The following is a 19,389-nucleotide window of genomic DNA, read 5'->3' as shown; positions in this document are numbered from 1 at the left end:
CCTTACTAACATTTCTGGTTAATTCTACACTTTCCCAAGAGATAAGAGTTCAGAAAATTAACGTATAGAACTATACAATATCAAATAAAAGTTTAAGAAAGAAAAATACAACAATATACAACTTTTCAGAATGGCGTTATTAAATCGAAGAGGAAATAATATAGTAGTTTTGTTACTTGAAATTATAGAAGTTTTCGTGTTCACTAAATCAGAAACTCAACATAGTCGTTCTTCATGTATTATTTAGAGATTAAGGAGGCACATAACGATGATTTCATGTTTTCCCTGAAAGTTATATTTCCTACATCCTAATGTTAGTTTCCAACAACAAAAAGAAAAGAGTCGGATTCTAAATAAAGACTTTGAAATTCAGATCCCACAAAAAGGAGGAAAAGAAAAGAATAGGCACGACACAATGATAATATATCATTGCAAGAAATACTTTGAAACATTAGCCACATAAGCAATTTTTTTAGAACAGTTTACTTGCTAACTTTTGGTAACTTAATAGAAATATATTATGAAGAACGATGTCAGATTCTCAAGTAATGTGCTAAATAATAAAACTTTTAGCATGAAACCACACAAATATCTAAGACTTATTTTGGATCAAGATTTTAAAAGTCTTGCTTTCTTTCTTAAACTCCGCTCCTAATCAAACGGTGCCACACAAATTGAAACGAAGAAAGTATATGATAAGTATTTTGAGACGGAAAAATAACAAAGTATCAGTAAGATAGAGAATTTGTTAGAAGAGAGCAGCCTAAAAATCAAAATAAACAGTTATTTGAAGAGCGGAGAGACTTTTAACAACCTGACACCAAATCCCTTTTGATCATTTTTTTACCAGAAAGAAAACGTCCAATAAAAAACAAATTAATATATACCTTAATGTTTGTTTGATTATGCTAATAACTTGTAACCATGAAAGGAAAATAGCATAGTGGAACCAAAATTCATGGAATGATGGCTGCTCATTAGAAGATGTATGTCTGATTGTACATCCTTTTTTACTCAAACTGTACAAGGCAATTGCTTCAAGTGACGTCTTTTCGTCTGTTGGTTGGTGCTAAGAGTGCTTCTTCGTTCTTCTCTTTTAATAAATGGTAGGATTTTTAAGTTAGTAAGGGTATTTAGATAATTTAACTTTCAAGTTAGGGAGTTCATGTTTTTAATATAATATAGATTTTTAAGTTAGTATGGGTATTTAGATAATTTAACTTTCAAGTTAGGGAGTTCATGTTTTTAATATAATATAGATTTTTCGAAAAGGAAAGCTTTGTACGCCACTATGGAAAGTAGTGGTTTGTCCAGATATTCATCACCAATTTCAAAACGGTTGCTTCCTGAATCTATGCTAACATGAGACTGACGCATGAAAACTGCATGTTATGCACTGATATCTTGAAATCTTTTCAAAGACAAATAAGGAGCAGTGGAGCACAAAATGAGACCTTTAGAAAATTGCAATATTGAACGAGGCTCGAAACATAGACCCTTTGTCCCCAGAAACGAAAATAAAGGGGGAGAATTGATTTTTTCACCATGGATGAACAATGAGGTTTTAGGTTTTAATTTTTAGCGTGTTGGGTGAGTTAGTTAAAATGATTTAAATGGTGATAAGATTTAATTGGGGAAAATAAAAGCCACGTAGGTAATTTTATGTGGGGGCATGGGGATTTTAATGGAGTAGGGGTAAATATGAATATTTTTTAGAGTACAAGGGCAAATATATCAAAAAAGTATAATGAAGGGCAATTATGTCGTATTTGTAAGAATACAGGGGCAAATATGACCTTTTCCGTTAAAGGAAACTTTTGACAACTTTTTTAATATTGCAATTTGCAACTATGTCACTCACATTGCCAGTCCAAGATTAAATAAAGGATAAAAGTTATGTTAAGTTGACTGTTAGCATAAAGCTAGTATATCTATGATGAATTGTTGATGTATGTTCACCATTACAAGAAAAGTGTGAATTTAGATGAGAATTTTGTTTGGGAATTTTTTTCGGAAATTTGAAAATTCTTAAACTCTAGAATATTTAGCTGAGGATAATAGTTTGCCAAGCAAATTTGCTGCCAATTAGCATGATAATATTGTCTAGGGATTGTCCGGGGGAAATTATCTGCAAGTACTATTTTCTAGGTAAATCTGTAAGTAATTGATGAAAAAAAGGAAATTTTAATTTCGTTGTGAATTTGCAAGAAATTCCCCTGCTAACAGTTTTTGCAGCAGCTAAGGAGTTATTAAAGCTTTGATGATATTCATTTAATTTATTGCTTGGCTTTTTTTTGTTCCCTTTTTACCACTAGTATATGTATCGAATGTATGCCTCGTAACTGGTATTGATATATATTAAAGTTGGCTTTCAACAACAAATAAATATTGTATTGTATTGCATGCATGCAGATTACTGAAAGGCATAATTAAATAAATAAAATGTGCATTATCTAACCACTTCATCATTTAAATAAAACAATCATAAGATTCAACATGGTACTAATTATGCAGAGGTGCAAGTCCGATCACCACCGGTTTATTAAAAAGAATTAAAATGACGATAACTAAACAACTTAGTTCTTAACTTTGCGTGCTACTATTGGAACTAGAAGTTGAGGGGGTGTTGGTGGTAATGAACCCTGAATGGGGCAGAGACTCCTAAGTGTAAAAGGGAAAAGAGAACTCAAAGGGAAGATATTAGGCAAACAACTATCCTCAAATTCTAATGCAGCTTTGCAGCATTGAGGACCAATCAATCGTAGTTGAATACTTAAGAGAGATGTTATAATTTCCTCAACACATCCAGGAACATCTAACACCGATGCTATACATTTTTGGGTATCCAAAACAAGACTATTACTGACTTGACGGTCTAAACCTGGCAAAAGGTCATCACCTCCATGTAATTGTGAGACACTCGGAGAAACTTCGATGGATATGCACAAGAAAATAAGTGCATACGCATAGATAGAAGAAGCCATTTTTTCTTACTGAATATATAAGATGGTTATGATTAGTTTGCGTTTGGAGTGTTGAGAGGATTTGGAACTTGATGAAGATTTGGAGGGAGGATGTCATATTTATATTGTAGGATGTAATGTTAATGTACGTTAATTTTTTAATTTCTTTAAATGTCTTTAATACGAGGACCTTAATGTACATTTTAATAGTTGTAATCAATAGTCATTTAAGTTCTAAGAATCTGTGAAATATTTACTTGCATCTATGGACATTAAGTAGCAATGTCTATTGTATTTATTTGTAGTTCATAAATGGTAGTACATCCTCTAGAAAATAAAAAAACAAGGATTAATGAACTACATTTAAACGGAGTCAAAATGAACAATTAATTCTCAGATAAGCTTATCTCCTTAATTGCATAAAATATTTACGCTCAAACTGGAAATACGTTAAAGCTGAATTGTTGGTTTGTTGTGGCAATGTTGAAACGTCAAAATGGATGTATTTATTATATTAATATTAATTGTTGTACTTCAGCGATATTGAATAATAGCACAAATTAATTGAAATGAAATAATCAAAAGGCAATTTGAAATTAATAGGAAATTCCATGATATTCAAGATTTTTCTTTAAGATTATGGGATCCGGGACAACTTACACACACATTGACTAATCTACAGGTGTAGTTTATATTTTTAATCAATTTTATATTACAAATAGGCCATTTGAACAATTTACATTTTTAGCCCCGAACCAGAGGCGCATTTAGGGGTTAAACTTTATGAGTTCAATCTTTATAATTCTTAGTTGAATCCATTATATTTTAAAAGTTATGGGTTCAATTGAACTCCCACCTTGAATGCTACGTACGCCCCTATCCCTAACAAACATTTAACAATTTATATTCGTTAATTTTGACGGAAACAATGGGGAAAAAAATTAACCATAAACAAAAAATTAACTAAAATATAAACACTAAGAAGATATAAGAAAAATAAGCGAGAGATTACAAGAAGACTCTCTAGAAATAAAATAAAAATAGCTAAACCACAAAAATTGTACCTATAAATATGAGTTGTTTCTGCTCATTTCTCCTTCTTTTTTCATAATTTCCATCAGATCTATAAGACAGAGTTTGATAAATATTTTATGAAGACTAAAACTGTTAAGTTTTTGACAAACTTAAAGGACCAAACATACTTAAGTGACTATTTTGAAACTTTCAGTGACCATATTTTCTCCATTTAGTGATCATCTTATCGGTAAACTCAAGAAAAGAAACAGAAGATCTGATGGGGTAAAAAAGAGTCAGACTTAACATTTTTACCTTCATACCATAAGGAAAATAACTTTTTTTTAAAAAAAAAAAAAGAAATGGAAAAGGGTCAGATTTGTCCTTCTACTCTCGCAAATAAGCTATATTTGTTCTCATTATACTTTTTGTGATATATTCGCCCTTGTCATCTAACTTTAATGTAATTTCACAAGTGAGGTCTAGGGAGGATTGTTTACCCTATCTTGAGAGATAGGAAAGACCCTCGGCGATATTCAAGAAACAACAACAAAACATGTGGGGCACGGGGAGGGTAAAGTGCACACAGACCTTACCCCTATCTCGAAAGAAAAGGTTTCGAAAGATAGGCTCAAGAAAAAACATGACGAGAAAAGGTCAGATAGGCACACATAGCTCAAAGCAATATGAAAATGCAACTAACGAAAGCAAAAGAAAACCCTGATAAAGCAGTCTGAGAAAAAAGAAGCAGTGGCTACCACAGATAAATAAGATATTCAAGGTACAAGAAACAACATATAGTAGCAAGGATCAAAGGACAATACACTGTAGATCAAAACTGCAATTACTAGTACGAAGGGATACGCGGGACAACCCACTAACCTTCTATCCTAATCTGAGTCCTTCAAATCTTCCTATCTAAGGTCATGTCCTCAATAAGCTGGAAATGCGCCATGTCCTGTCTAAGCACCTCTCTTCAATACTTCTTCGGCCTACCTCTACCTCTTCTGAAATCGTCCATAGCCAACCTCTCACACCTATACCCTGGGGCATCTGTGTCTCTCCTCTTCACATGCCTAAACCATCTCAGCCGCGCTTCCCGCATCTTGTCCTCCACCGATGCCACTCCAACCTTATCCCGGATATGTTCATTCCTAATCCTATCTCTCCTAGTGTGCGCACACATCCATCGCAGCATTCTCATTTTCTGCAACTTTCATCTTTTGGACGTGCGAGTTCTTGACACTCCGCCCCGTACAACAAAATCGGTCTCAACACCACTTTATAGAACTAGCCTTTAAGCTTTGGTGGCACCTTCTTATCACACAACACTCTTGAAGCGAGCCGCCATTTCATCCACCCTGCACCAATACTATGCGTGACATCATCATCAACATCCCCATTTCCTTGAATAATAGACCCAGGATACTTGAAACTTTCTTTTTTTTGGATGGACTGGGTACCAAGCCTCACTTCTACTCTAGCCTCATGTGTCACGTCACTGAACTTGCACTCCAAGTACTCTGTCTTGGTCCTACTCAACTTGAAACCCTTTAGACTCCAGAGTTTGCCTCCACACCTCAAGCTTAGCATTCACTCCGCTACGGGTCTCGTCAATCAAGACTATGGCATCCACAAATAACATGCACCATGGCACCTCACCTTGAATTTGCCGCGTCAAACCATCCATCACCAAGGCAAATAAAAATGGGCTAAGAGCTGATCCCTGGTGCAACCCCATCTCCACTGGGAAGTGCTCCGAGTCTCCAGAAACAAAAATAAAAATAAAAATCTCACAATTCCACACAACTAAAATGGCAGAACATATACGAAAATAAAAATAAAAATCTCACAATTCCACACAACTAAAATGGCAGAACATATATGAAAAATAAAGAAACTGACTCGAACCAAAGCAGATTTGCAAAAAAAAAAAAAAAAGGGAGAATTGAATTTTTCACCATGGATGAACAATGAAGCTTTTATGAATTGAATCTGAAGAAAAATAGGTTGGTTGGATGAAATTTAAGTGGTAAAACTATATCCACCATGGATGAACAATGAAGTTTTTGGGTTTTAATTTTTAGCGGGTAGGGCGAGTCGGTTAAAATGATTTAAACGGTAATAGATTTAATTGGGGAAAATAAAAGCCACGTAGGTAATTTTATGTGGGGGCATGAGAATTTAATGAAGTAGGGGTAAATATGACTATTTTTCAGAGTACAAGGGCAAATATATCAAAAAAGTATAACGAAGGGCAAATATGACTTATTTGTAATAGTACATGGGCAAATATGACCCTTTCCCGTTAAAGAAAACTTTTGATAATTCTTTTGTTATTGCAATTTGCAACTATGTCACTCACATATATTGCCGGTCCAAGATTAAATAAAGGATAAAAGTTCAATAAGTTGATTGTTATCATAAAGCTAGTAAATTTATGATGAATTGTTAATGTATGTTCGCCATTACAAGAAAAGTGTGAATTTAGATGAGAATTTTGTTTGGGAATTATCTTCAGAAATCTGAAAATTCCTAAAATCTTGAATATTTAGTTGAGGAGAATATTTTGCCAGGTAAATTTGTTGCCAATTAGCATGACAATAACACCTACGGATTGTCCGGGGAAAATTATCTGCGAGCACCATTCTCTAAGTGAATATGTAAGTAATCGATGAAAAAATGGAAATTTTAATCTCGTTGTGAATTTGCAGGAAATTCCCCTGCTAACAGTTTTGGCAAATTTAACAGCTGAAGAGTTATTAAAGCTTTGAAGATATTGATTTCATTTATTGCTTTGCATTTTTTGTTCCTCTTTTACCACGAGTATATGTATCGAACGTATGCTCTCGTCACTGGTATTGGTATATATTAAAGTTGACATTCAACAATAATAAATCTTTATTGCACGCAGGGGCGGATGTAGGGGTTCTCCAAGGTGTTCACCCGAACACCTTCAGCAAAAAATTACACACCCGAACACCCTCAGCAAAAATTACACTGCATACAAAAGGTAATTTTCTTACTTATTATGTACATATATTGATTTTGAACACCCTAAAAACAAAATTAGAGGTGTTGGCTCAATGGTTTAGGGGGTTCATAATTTATCTTGAGGTTCCAAGTTCAAATCCCAAGCAGTATATTTTTATTTTTCGATCACCCTTAACAAAAATCCTGGATCCACCATTGATTTGCATGCATGTAGATACTCAAAGACATTTAAATAAATAAAATGTGCATTATCTAACCACTTCATCATTTAAATAAAACAATCATAAGATTCAACATGGTACTAATTATGCAGAGGTGCAAGTCCGATCACCACCGGTTTATTAAAAAGAATTAAAATGACGATAACTAAACAACTTAGTTCTTAACTTTGCGTGCTACTGTTGGAACTAGAAGTTGAGGGGGTGTTTGTGGTAATGAATCCTGAATGGGGCAGAGACTCCTAAGTGTAAAAGGGAAAAGAGAACTCAAAGGGAAGATATTAGGCAAACAACTATCCTCAAATTCTAATGCAGCTTTGCAGCATTGAGGACCAATCAATCGTAGTTGAATACTTAAGAGAGATGTTATAATTTCCTCAACACATCCAGGAACATCTAACACCGATGCTATACATTTTTGGGTATCCAAAACAAGACTATTACTGACTTGACGGTCTAAACCTGGCAAAAGATCATCACCTCCATGTAATTGTGAGACACTCGGAGAAACTTCGATGGATATGCACAAGAAAATAAGTGCATACGCATAGATAGAAGAAGCCATTTTTTCTTACTGAATATATAAGATGGTTATGATTAGTTTGCGTTTGGAGTGTTGAGAGGATTTGGAACTTGATGAAGATTTGGAGGGAGGATGTCATATTTATATTGTAGGATGTAATGTTAATGAACGTTGATTTTTTAATTTCTTTAAATGTCTTTAATACGAGGACCTTAATGTACATTTTAATAGTTGTAATCAATTGTCATTTAAGTTCTAAGAATCTGTGAAATATTTACTTGCATCTATGGACATTAAGTAGCAATGTCTATTGTATTTATTTGTAGTTCATAAATGGTAGTACATCCTCTAGAAAAATAAAAAAAAGGATTGAACTAAATTGAACGGAGTCAAAGTGAACAATTAATTTTCAGATATGCTTGCCCCCTTGACTGCATAAAAAATTTAAGCTCAAACTAATAATACGTTAAAACTGAATTGTTGGTTTGTTGTGGCAATGTCAAAATGAACAACTAATTGTTGGTTTGTTGTGGCAATGTTCAAGCGTCAAATTAAAATGGATGTGCTTATTATGTTAATATTATTATATTTATCCACGCTTCATGCGATCATAAGAAGCACAAGCAATATTCATGAGATAAACACTTGAGAGTATAAAGAGATTCATGAATTTAGAAATGAATTAGTTATAAATATTGCTGAGATAGAAGAGATAGTAAAATCTTGTAGGTACGTGCTTAAAAAATTCAATTATATATATTGATGAAATCATATATATATATATATATATATATATATATATATATATATAGAATTAGAACTTTTCTATATTAAATTTGAACCTTATTTTATAAATTAATTAAGAAAATCCTAGCAAGACACACATTAAAGAATAACCGATGGTCTTTATAAACTGGTCACAAAAATTATACTCTGTTGTAACTTAAGTTTGACAAAGATACTTGATTAATTCGTAGTAAACCAATGGCGTAAACCAATGGCCCCAAAATATGGAAGATAGCAAACAACAAACCTGGGGCGTCTCAACGATATTGGAGGCCTCGAAACTCTAATGTGAGGCCTATACATGCGCGCGCGCGCCCACATATTAAATGATTTTTCTTCGTTGTATAAATTGTTATTAATCTTAGGATTTAACAATTAAAAATGAAAAATTAGACACTATGCATCTATTTTGCCTATAGCAATGAAATATTACTTAAATGTCACTGTTGTTATAAGTGTATGACAACCATTCGCTATAGCAACCAAAAAATTTCGGATCAAACGATATTGTTATAGAGAGGTCTGACTGTGTAGTAAAAAGTATATTCAAAATTGAAAATAATTAATTCATAATAAATATATGCATAGGAATAAGTGGGGAAATATTATTTAAATGTCACTTTTGTTATAGGTGTATAACAACCTTTCGTTATAGCGGCCAAATTTTGACTTTTACCTCACAAATTTTGACTTTTACTGTATTTGTTTTCCTCATTTATTACTACTATTATGTATTTGTCCGCGAGAAAGAAAAATCATATTACGATTAAATATTAATATCATAATTTTTAAAAAGAAAATCAATCTTAGTAGTAAAATATTTTTGACGATTCTTTTAACCTCTTATACAAAATTGGAATTCCCAATTATATATGAAGCAATTCGTTTGGATTAATATTGGTAAATTTGAATAAAAAATGAAAAATAAAAATAATTAAAAAGAGAATTATGCTATATAAATTACTATTAAGAAGGTGGTGGTGGCGCTGCAATCTTCTTTTATTCCAATGTATGTTGGACATTTTTTGTTATGCTTTCTCTTGAGCCGAGGGTCTTTCGGAAAAAAATTTCTACCGTCCAAGGTAGGAGTAAGGTCTGCATACACTTTACTCTCCCCAGATCCCACATTGTGTGATTTTCGAATATGTTGTTATTGTTGTTGTTTGTTTCCATATCTGCTTTGGAAGAGAATCTTGTGAGAGATGGAAGAACCAAGTCCATAGGACCGAAAAGTACTATCCAAAAAACTTAGTTTTCTTTAAAAATTAATCAAAAGTAGTTTTTTCAAAATTTGAAATATCTTTTTTTTAAAATAAAATAAATTGAACCCCTATAATTTGGTGCAAAATTAAGTTCGAAGAAGTCTATAAATTCTTTTTGAACAATACATAAGAATTTTTATGTTATGTTATACAATGGTGCCACATCATTTTCTCATCAGAATTGTATGTAGATTTAGGTGCAGAAAGACTGAACTGAGAATTGCAACTTATAAAACAAAAGCATAAGATAGTTAGCCCAAGCCACCACCACGAACAAGCTGTAGTTAGGCTCACCTCAAAATTTGAATCATGGTGGCATCTGACACAGAAAATATCAAGAATTCACTTCAACTAATTCAAAATTGTTTGAACCCTTCGGATCACCACCCAAACATTTTCGTAAGTCACAAATAGAATAAACAACATATAAACATGGACGAAATACAAATTGAAATGCAAATACTAAAATCAAGGGATGCGATTATCACATCCTTAATTAATTACTAGTGATCAATTCTTATAAAAGAAAACTGGGTGTTTAACTTTCTATCCAATTTGGAGAGGCAAAAACATCATGCGGTGATCAGCACTTGTAGCTCGAGTAACAAATGTATTACTTTAGATAACTTTTTTTTTTGGGTCAAACGGGAGGGATGAAAATGTAAGGTATTGTTACTGATGGTGTTATTCTATACCATTTCATAATTTTTAGAATTGGAATTATTAAAGTTTTCATAGTTTAAACTTTAGTGTGATTTTTTCATCAAAATCAACTTTAAGACAATTACATTGGTTTTTTTAAAAATTAAACAAAACTCATCCGTAATATATGACTCAGTTTGGAATCAACATGAATGGCTATATTTGATGATCAAATTAAAGGCTCAGCTTCATTTGTTTGTACTTGATGGAGGTCTGAATCTGAATGGTTCAGATCTAATTGGTCTGAATAGATTTCAATCATTAAAATCTTGAATAAAGTCTTAATATCATTACTAGCTATATATTTTTGTGCGGATAATTTTCACCATTACTCTGTCCACAACCACCAACCACCACCACTAACCACCTTTGTCATCACGACCATTTAACAACTGAAAAGGTTTTAATGCTCTGGAGATATTGATTTTGTTACTTGGCATTTTCCTTTTCCATTTTTACCACTATTATATGTATACAGTGTATACCCATGATAATTAGTCTACGTATATATTGAATAAGAGAGAAATAATGCTAGCATTATATTAAGTTAACATCGATGCAATACTGGATTAAAAAAATTACGGAAAACATAATTAAGTAAATAAAAATATGCATTATCTAATATTTTATTGATCACTTAAATGAAATGAACATACAATTTAACATGGTATTAATAAAGCATAAAAAACTCCTAGGTGCAAGTCCGATCACCAACCGTTTGTTAAAATAATTCGAAGGACGATAACTAAACAACTTAGTTCTTAACTTTGCGTGCTGCTGTTGGAATTGGAGCTTGAAGGGGTGTTGGTGGTAATGAACCCTGAATGGGGCAGAGACTCCTAAGTGTAAAAGGGAAAAACGAACTCAAAGGAAAAATCTTAGGCAAACAACTATCCTCAAAGTGTAATGCAGCTTTGCAACATTGAGGACTAATCAATCGAGGTTGAATACTTAAGAAAGATGTTATAAGTTCCTCAACACATCCAGGAACATTTAACACCGTTGCTAAACATTTTGGGATACCCGGAAGAAGATCATTACCAACATGACCCCCTAAACCTGGAAAAAGGCCGCCACCTTCAAGTAATTGTGAGACGCTCGGAGAAATCTCGATGGATATGCACAAGAAAATAAGCGCATATGCATAGACAGAAGAAGCCATTTTTTTCTTACCGACTATATAAGTTAGTTACAATTGTATTTGAGTTAAGAAAGCTTTGGATTTGGTGAAGATTTCGAAGGAGGATCACATATTTATATTGTAGGATGTAATGTTAATGTATGGTGACCTTTTAATTTCCTTAAATGTTGAGAACTTTATTGTACATTTGAATAGTTGTAATCAATTGTCTTTTAAGTTTTAATTGGCATTAAGAGAGTTCCATGCATCTGTGCAATATTTATTTGGATCTATGACACATTAAGAAGTAGTATTTATTATATTTATATATTTGTAGTTCATAAATGGTAGAACACATTATAAAAAAAAAAAAAAAAAAAAAGAAAACAAGAATTATGTTGAACTAAATACATTAAAACTGAATTGTTGCTTCGTTGTAGCAATGACCAATCGGAGCATTTCTTTTGTGACATCTAAATTCATGCTATTATTCACTAAGGAATCATCAATATTACAAGACATAATAAACATAAAAATTATTCACTAAGCTAGAATAATCAATATTACAAGTTATCATATTCAAATCAAGGGAGATGAACTAAAACATAAAGATATATCCATATCAAACTAGACTAGTCATAAGTTCAAATTGTAGCTAAAATCCACTAAACCTAATAAAGAAATATCTATAAGAATAAACAACATATAAACATGGATGAAATACAAATTGAAACAAATACTGATTATCACATCCTTAATTAAGTACAAAAAAACAAGGGAGATGTAACTTATACTTTAAAACAAAAGCATAAGATAGTTGGCCAAAGCATTTTTAAAAAAAAATTAAACAAAACTCATCCGTAATATATCACGAACAAGTAGTCATTTGTTTGTGATTTAGGCTCACCTCAAAATTTGAATCATGGTGGCATCTGACACAAAAAATATCAAGAACTAATTTTTCACTTCAACTAATTCCAAAATTGTTTGAACCCTTCGTATCACCACCCAAACATTTTCTAAGTCACAAATAGAATAAACAACATATAAACATGGACGAAATACAAATTGAAATGCAAATACTAAAATCAAGGCATGAGGTTATCACATCCTTAATTGATCACTAGCTGATCAATTCTTATAAAAAGCTTGAAGGTGTTTAACTTTCTAAAAGCATAAACATCATGTGGTGTTTAACTTTCTATCCAATTTGGAGCGGCATAAACATCATGCGGTGATTAGTACAAACGGCCGCCACCTTTTCAGAGCTGTGAGCTCGAGGATAACAAATGTATTAATCTTTAGATAACTTTATTTTTTGGGTCAAACGGGAGAAATCGGATGAAAATGTAAATTAAGGTATTGTTATTGATGGTGTTATTCTATACCATTTCAATAATTTTTAGAATTGGAATTATTAAAGTCTTCATAGTTTAAACTTTAGAGTGATTTTTCCATCAAAATCAACTTTAAGACAATTACATTTTTTTAAAAAATATTAAACAAAACTCATCCGTAATATATGATAAGTTCGTTTGGAATCAACATGAATGGCTATATTTGATGATCAAAGGCTAAGCCTCATTTGTTTGCTCACCTCAAAATTTGAATCATGGTGGCATTTCACGAAAATATCAAGAACTAATTTTTCACTTGATATCTCAATTCTAAAATTGTTTGAATCTTTTCGTATCACCACCCAAACATTTTATTTAAGTCACAAATAGAATAAACAACATATAAACATGGACGAAATACAAATTTAAATGCAAATACTAAAATCAAGGCATGAGATTATCACATCCTTAAGATCACTAGTGATCATTGAGTTTATAAAAGAGAACGTTTAACTTTCCATCCAAAGCTAAAAGGAAAACATCATGTCTATCCTATTCAAAGAGATAAACATCATCGGTGATAACAAATGTATTAATCTAGATAACTTTATTTTTTGGGTCACGGGACGGAAACCGGATGAAAGTGTAAACTAAGGTATCTTTATTGATGGTGTTATTCTATATTTCGAATTGGAATTATTAAAGTCTTCCTAGATAAAAACTTTAGAGTGATTTTTCCATCAAAATCAGCTTTAAGACAATTACATTTTTTTAAAAAAAAATAAACTAAACTCACCCGTAATATATGACTGTTTGGAATCAACATGAATGGCTATATTTGATGATCAAAGGCTAAGCCTCATTTGTTTGCACTTAATGGAGGTCCGAATCTGAATGGTTCAGATCTAGGTTTGTCGGATGAGATCGAGAACCGAAAGATGAAGGAAATATATTTTGAAATCTTTCCTAGCTAACGGAAGGAAGGGGAAGGGGAGGGGAGAGGAGAACATAAGTAACCATCAAACTATTGAACCTCACCTCAAACAAAGGCCCTCGGAAGAGCCTGAAGTAGAGAAACCTACAAATAAAAGAATACCTGTCAAAAACTTCTGAATGGTTTAGATGTAGGCTATTATGTATGTTTGTTTAAATTAAGATTTAAGCACTTATTTAGTCTGAATAGGTTTCAATCATTAAGATATTGAATAAAATATTAATATAATTAATAGCTATTTTTGTGCGGATAATTTTCACCATTACTTTGTCCACAACCACCCACCACCACCACTAACTACATTTGTCATGACGGCCATTTAACAACTGAAAAGGTGTTAACGCTGTGAAGATATTGATTTTGTTACTTGGCATTTTCCTTTTCCTTTTTTTACCATGATTATATGTATAGAGCTTATGCCCATGATAACTAGTCTACGTGTATATTGGATAAGAGAGAAATAACGTTAGCATTATATTAAGTTAACATCGATGCAGTAATGGATAAAAAACAAAATAAATTTACTGAAAACATAATTAAGTAAATAAAAATATGCATTATCTAATATTTTATTAATCACTTAAATGAAACGAACATACAATTTAACACGGTATTAATAAAGCATAAATAACTCCTAGCTGCAAGTCCGATCACCACCCGTTTGTTAAAAATAATTCAAAGGACGATAACTAAACAATTTAGTTCTTAACTTTGCGTGCTGCCGTTGGAACTGAAGCTTGAAGGGGTGTTGGTGGTAATGAACCCTGAATGGGGCAAAGACTCCTAAGTGTAAAAGGGAAAAGAGAACTCAAAGGGAAAATCTTAGGTAAACAACTATCCTCAAAGTGTAATGCAGCTTTGCAACATTGAGGACTAATCAATTGAGGTTGAATACTTAAAAAAAATGTTATAAGCTCCTCGACACATCCAGGAACATTTAAAACTGTTGTAAAACATTTTGGGATACCCGGAAGAAGACCATTACCGACATGACCCCCTAAACCTGGCAAAAGGCCGTCACCTTTAAGTAATTGTGAGATGCTCGGAGAAACCCTGGCGGATATGCACAAGAAAATAAGCGCATACGCATAGACAGAGGAAGCAATTTTTTTTTTCTTACCGACTATATAAGTTAGTTACAATTGTATTTGAGATAAGAAGGCTTTGAATTCGGTGAAGATTTTGAAGAAGGATCACATATTTATATTGTAGGATGTGATGTTAATGTATGGTGACCTTTTAATTTCCTTAAATGTCTTTAATAAGAGAGCTTTATTGTACAGTTGAATAGTTGTAATCAATTGTCTTTCAAGTTTTAATTGGCATTAAGAGAGTTTCATGCATCTGTGCAATATTTACATGCATCCATGACACATTAAGAATTAGTATTTATTATATTTATATATTTGTAGTTCATAAATGATAGTACATTCTCACAGAAAAAAAAACACAAGAATTATGTTGAACTAAATACATTAAAACTGAATTGTTGCTTCGTAGTGGCGATGACCAATCGGAGCATGTCTTTTGTGACATCTAAATTCATGAGTCGTGGTCGACACCTAATAAGCTATCATTCACAAAGCGAATCCAAATTAAACAAGACTAGTCATAAGTTCAAATTGTAGCTAAAATCCACTAATGTAATAAAGAAATATCTATAAGACTATGAGTACAAAAGATAAGGGAGATGCAACTTATAAAAACAAAAGCATAAGATTGTTGGCCAAAGCCGCCACCACGAATAAACTGTGTGTAGGCTCACCTCAAAATTTGAATCATGGTGGCATTTGACACAGAAAATATCACACAGAAACTATCAAGAACTAATTTTTCACTTCAACTAATTCCAAAATTGTTTGAACCCTTCGGATCACCACCCAAACATTTTCGTAAGTCACAAATAGAATAAACAACAAATAAACATGGATGAAATACAAATTGAAATGCAAATACTAAAATCAAGGGATAAGATTATCATATCCTTAATTAATCACTAGTGATCAATTCTTATAAAAGAAAACTGGGTGTTTAAATTTCTATCCAATTTGGAGCGGCATAAACATCATGTGGTGATCGGTACTTTCAGCTTCGAGTAACAAATGTATTACTCTAGATAACTTTTTTTTTTCTTTCTTTTTTTTTTGGGGGGGGAGGGGGGGGGTTTCAGATGGGACAAGTGAAAATGTAAGGTATTTTGCTATACCATTTCAAATTTTTCAAAATTGCAATTATTAAAGTTTTAGAATTGCAATTATTAAAGTTTTCTTAGTATAAACTTTACAGTGTTTTTTTCCATCAAAAATAACTTTAAGACAATTACATTGTTTTTTTAAAAATTAAACTAAATTCACCCGTAATATATGACTCCGTTTGGAATCAACATGAATGGCTATATTTGATGAAGCTAAGCCTCATTTGTTTGCACTTAATGGAGATCTGAATCTGAATGGTTCAGATCTAAGCACTTATTTGGTCTGAAGAGATTTCAATCATTAAAATCTTGAATAAAGTCTTAATATCATTACTAGCTATTTATTTTTGTGCGGATAATTTTCACCATTACTCTGTCCACAACCACCCAAACATTTTCGTAAGTCACAAATAGAATAAACAACATATAAATATGGACGAAATACAAATTGAAATGCAAATACTAAAATTAAGGCATGAGATTATCACATTATCAATTAATCACTAGTGATCAATTCTTATAAAATAAAACTGGGTGTTTAACTTTCTATCCAATTTGGAGCGGCATAAACATCATGTGGTAATCAGTACTTTCAGCTTGAGTAACAAATGTATTACTCTAGATAACTTTTTTTTTTTTTTTGGGTCAAACGGGACAGATGAAAGTGTAAGGTATTGTTATTGATGCTGTTATTCTATACTATTTCATAATTTTTAGAATTGGAATTATTAAAGTCTTCCTAGTTAAACTTTAGAGTGATTTTCCCATCAAAATCAACTTTAAGACAATTACATAGTTTTTTTAAAATATTAAACTAAACTCACCCGTAATATATGACTCCGTTTGGAATCAACATGAATGGCTATATTTGATGATCAAAGGCTAAGCCTCATTTGTTTGCACTTAATGGAGGTTTGAATCTGAATGGTTCAGATATAGGCTATTATGTATGTTTGTTTAAATTAAGATTTAAGCACTTATTTAGTCTGAATAGGTTTCAATCATAAGATATTGAATAAAGTATTAATATAATTAATAGCTATCTTTGTGCGGATAATTTTCACCACTACTTTGTCCACAACCACCACCACTAACCACCTTTGTCATGACGACCATTTAACAACTGAAAAGGTGTTAACGCTGTGAAGATATATCGATTTTGTTACTTGGCATTTTCCTTTTCCTTTTTTTACCATGATTATATGTATAGAGCTTATACCCATGATAACTAGTCTACGTATATATTGAATAAGAGAGAATAACGCTAGCATTATATTAACTTGACATCGATGCATAAAAAACAAAATAAATTTACTGAAAACATAATTAAGTAAATAAAAATCTGCATTATCTAATATTTTATTAATCACTTAAATGAAACGAACATACAATTTAACATGGTATTAATAAAGCATAAATAACTCCTAGTTGCAAGTCCGATCACCACCCGTTTATTAAAAATAATTCGAAGGACGATAACTAAACAATTTAGTTCTTAACTTTGCGTGCTGCTATTGGAACTGGAGCTTGAAGGGGTGTTGGTGGTAATGAACCCTGAATCGGGCAAAGACTCCTAAGTGTAAAAGGGAAAAGAGAACTCAACGGGAAAATCTTAGGCAAACAACTATCCTCAAAGTGTAATGCAGCTTTGCAACATTGTGGACTAATCAATCGAGGTTGAATACTTAAGAAAGATGTTATAAGTTCCTCGACACATCCAGGAACATTTAACACCGTTGTAAAACATTTTGGGATACCCGGAAGAAGACCATTACTGACATGACCTCCTAAACCTGGCAAAAGGCCGCCACCTTTAAGTAATTGTGAGATGCTCGGAGAAACCCCGATGGATATGCACAAGAAAATAAGCGCATACGCATAGACAGAAGTCATTTTTCCTTAAGGAATATATAAGATGGTTGCGATTTATTTCTATTTGGGGTGTTGAAAGGATTTGGAATTTGATGAAGATTTGGAAGGAGGATGTCATATTTATATTGTAGTTGTAGGAATATGTAATGTTAATGTGATAGAAACTGATCTATCTCTGTGGTGACTCGTCTTTTAAATGTCTTTAATGTGAGGATTTCAATTACATTTTAATAGCTGTAATCAATTGTCTTTTTAAATGTCTTTAATGTGAGGATTTCAATTTACATTTTAATAGCTGTAATCAATTGTCTTTTTAAGTTTTAACTTTAAGAGAGTACCATGCATACCATGCATCTGTGTCATAAATGGTTGTTACATTACTGCATGGAGTCAAAATGAATAACAATCTTCAAATAAACCTTCTCCCTTAATTGCATAAATTCAAGTTCAAACTGATTATACGTTAAAATGTTAAATATAAATTGTTGCTTTCTAGTGGCAATGGCATGATATTAATACTGTGCTTCAGTGAAATTGAAGCTTTTTTTGTCACGACCCAAATTCATGAGTTGTGACAGACAGCTAACGAGCTATTACCACTAGGTGAACCATCAGTACAAGTTACCATATTCAATATTACACCGTTTGAAATAGAACCATAACATAAAGAAATATATCCATCGGTAGCAGAAGAATAAACAAGACTAGTCATGATAAGTCAAAGAAATATATAACAAAAGATAAGGGATGGCAAATAGCCAAAGCCTCTAGCACGAACAGACTGTGATTGACTCACATTAGCGAAATCTGAATCATGATGGCAACAGACACAGAAAATTTCAACAACTGATTTTTCACTTCAACTCATTCCAAAAGTTTTTGAACCCAGGATCACCACCCAAACCATTTTCGTAAGTCACAAATACTCAAATCGGGGGATGGGGCAATCACATCTTTCCTAGTGATTTTTTACAAAAGCAAAAATTGGGTGTTTAAATTTTAATCTTGTGATAGTCAGTACTTTCAGCCTGAGTAGTGAGTACCATAGTCACTCAAAACTTACAAATATGCAGTTTGTGCCATTAAAACATGGGGAAGAATCTTTTTAGCAAGATAAAATTTTAAAAGTAGTTTCATCCTTTAAGGTTTTTCCCTTCTGTCCAAATGTATAGTTCCAATTATTTCTAGATTACTATTTATGAATAAGCTCCCCATATTTCAAAAATGAAACACTTAAACCCGAAGGCAATATTGTGTACAATCTCCATTGTTAAAGGTTTAAGCTCTTCATCTGAATTATATTATGGTGCAGGATTTTGATTATATATTTAAGTGTTTAATTTTGTAATTTTTTCTATAAATGAATTTATTCTAGTACAACATTAATTCATGAGTCAAAACTAATTAATA

General features: G+C 32.2%; 4 protein-coding genes across 4 annotated transcripts; all 4 read right to left on the bottom strand.

The window, feature by feature from the left end:
- Nucleotides 1-2,576: 2,576 nt before the first annotated feature.
- On the bottom strand, nucleotides 2,577-2,984 carry LOC132066193 (uncharacterized). The gene has a single exon (XM_059459556.1). The coding sequence runs from the start codon at nucleotides 2,982-2,984 to the stop codon at nucleotides 2,577-2,579; it is 408 nt and encodes a 135-aa protein (XP_059315539.1).
- A 4,362-nt stretch (nucleotides 2,985-7,346) lies between these two features.
- On the bottom strand, nucleotides 7,347-7,754 carry LOC132066192 (uncharacterized). Its single transcript, XM_059459555.1, has one exon. It carries the CDS (start codon nucleotides 7,752-7,754, stop codon nucleotides 7,347-7,349), a length of 408 nt encoding a protein of 135 aa, XP_059315538.1.
- A 3,462-nt stretch (nucleotides 7,755-11,216) lies between these two features.
- LOC132066191 (uncharacterized) lies at nucleotides 11,217-11,624 on the bottom strand. The gene has a single exon (XM_059459553.1). It carries the CDS (start codon nucleotides 11,622-11,624, stop codon nucleotides 11,217-11,219), a length of 408 nt encoding a protein of 135 aa, XP_059315536.1.
- Nucleotides 11,625-17,595: 5,971 nt separating this feature from the next.
- Nucleotides 17,596-18,000, bottom strand: LOC132066190 (uncharacterized). The gene has a single exon (XM_059459552.1). It carries the CDS (start codon nucleotides 17,998-18,000, stop codon nucleotides 17,596-17,598), a length of 405 nt encoding a protein of 134 aa, XP_059315535.1.
- Between the last annotated feature and the right edge of the window lie 1,389 nt (nucleotides 18,001-19,389).

The sequence above is a fragment of the Lycium ferocissimum genome, chromosome 8 (genome assembly GCF_029784015.1).
Source record: "Lycium ferocissimum isolate CSIRO_LF1 chromosome 8, AGI_CSIRO_Lferr_CH_V1, whole genome shotgun sequence".
NCBI lineage: Eukaryota > Viridiplantae > Streptophyta > Magnoliopsida > Solanales > Solanaceae > Lycium > Lycium ferocissimum.
Note: the sequence above shows the minus strand (reverse complement) of the source record. Positions and strands in the feature narration are given on the sequence as shown.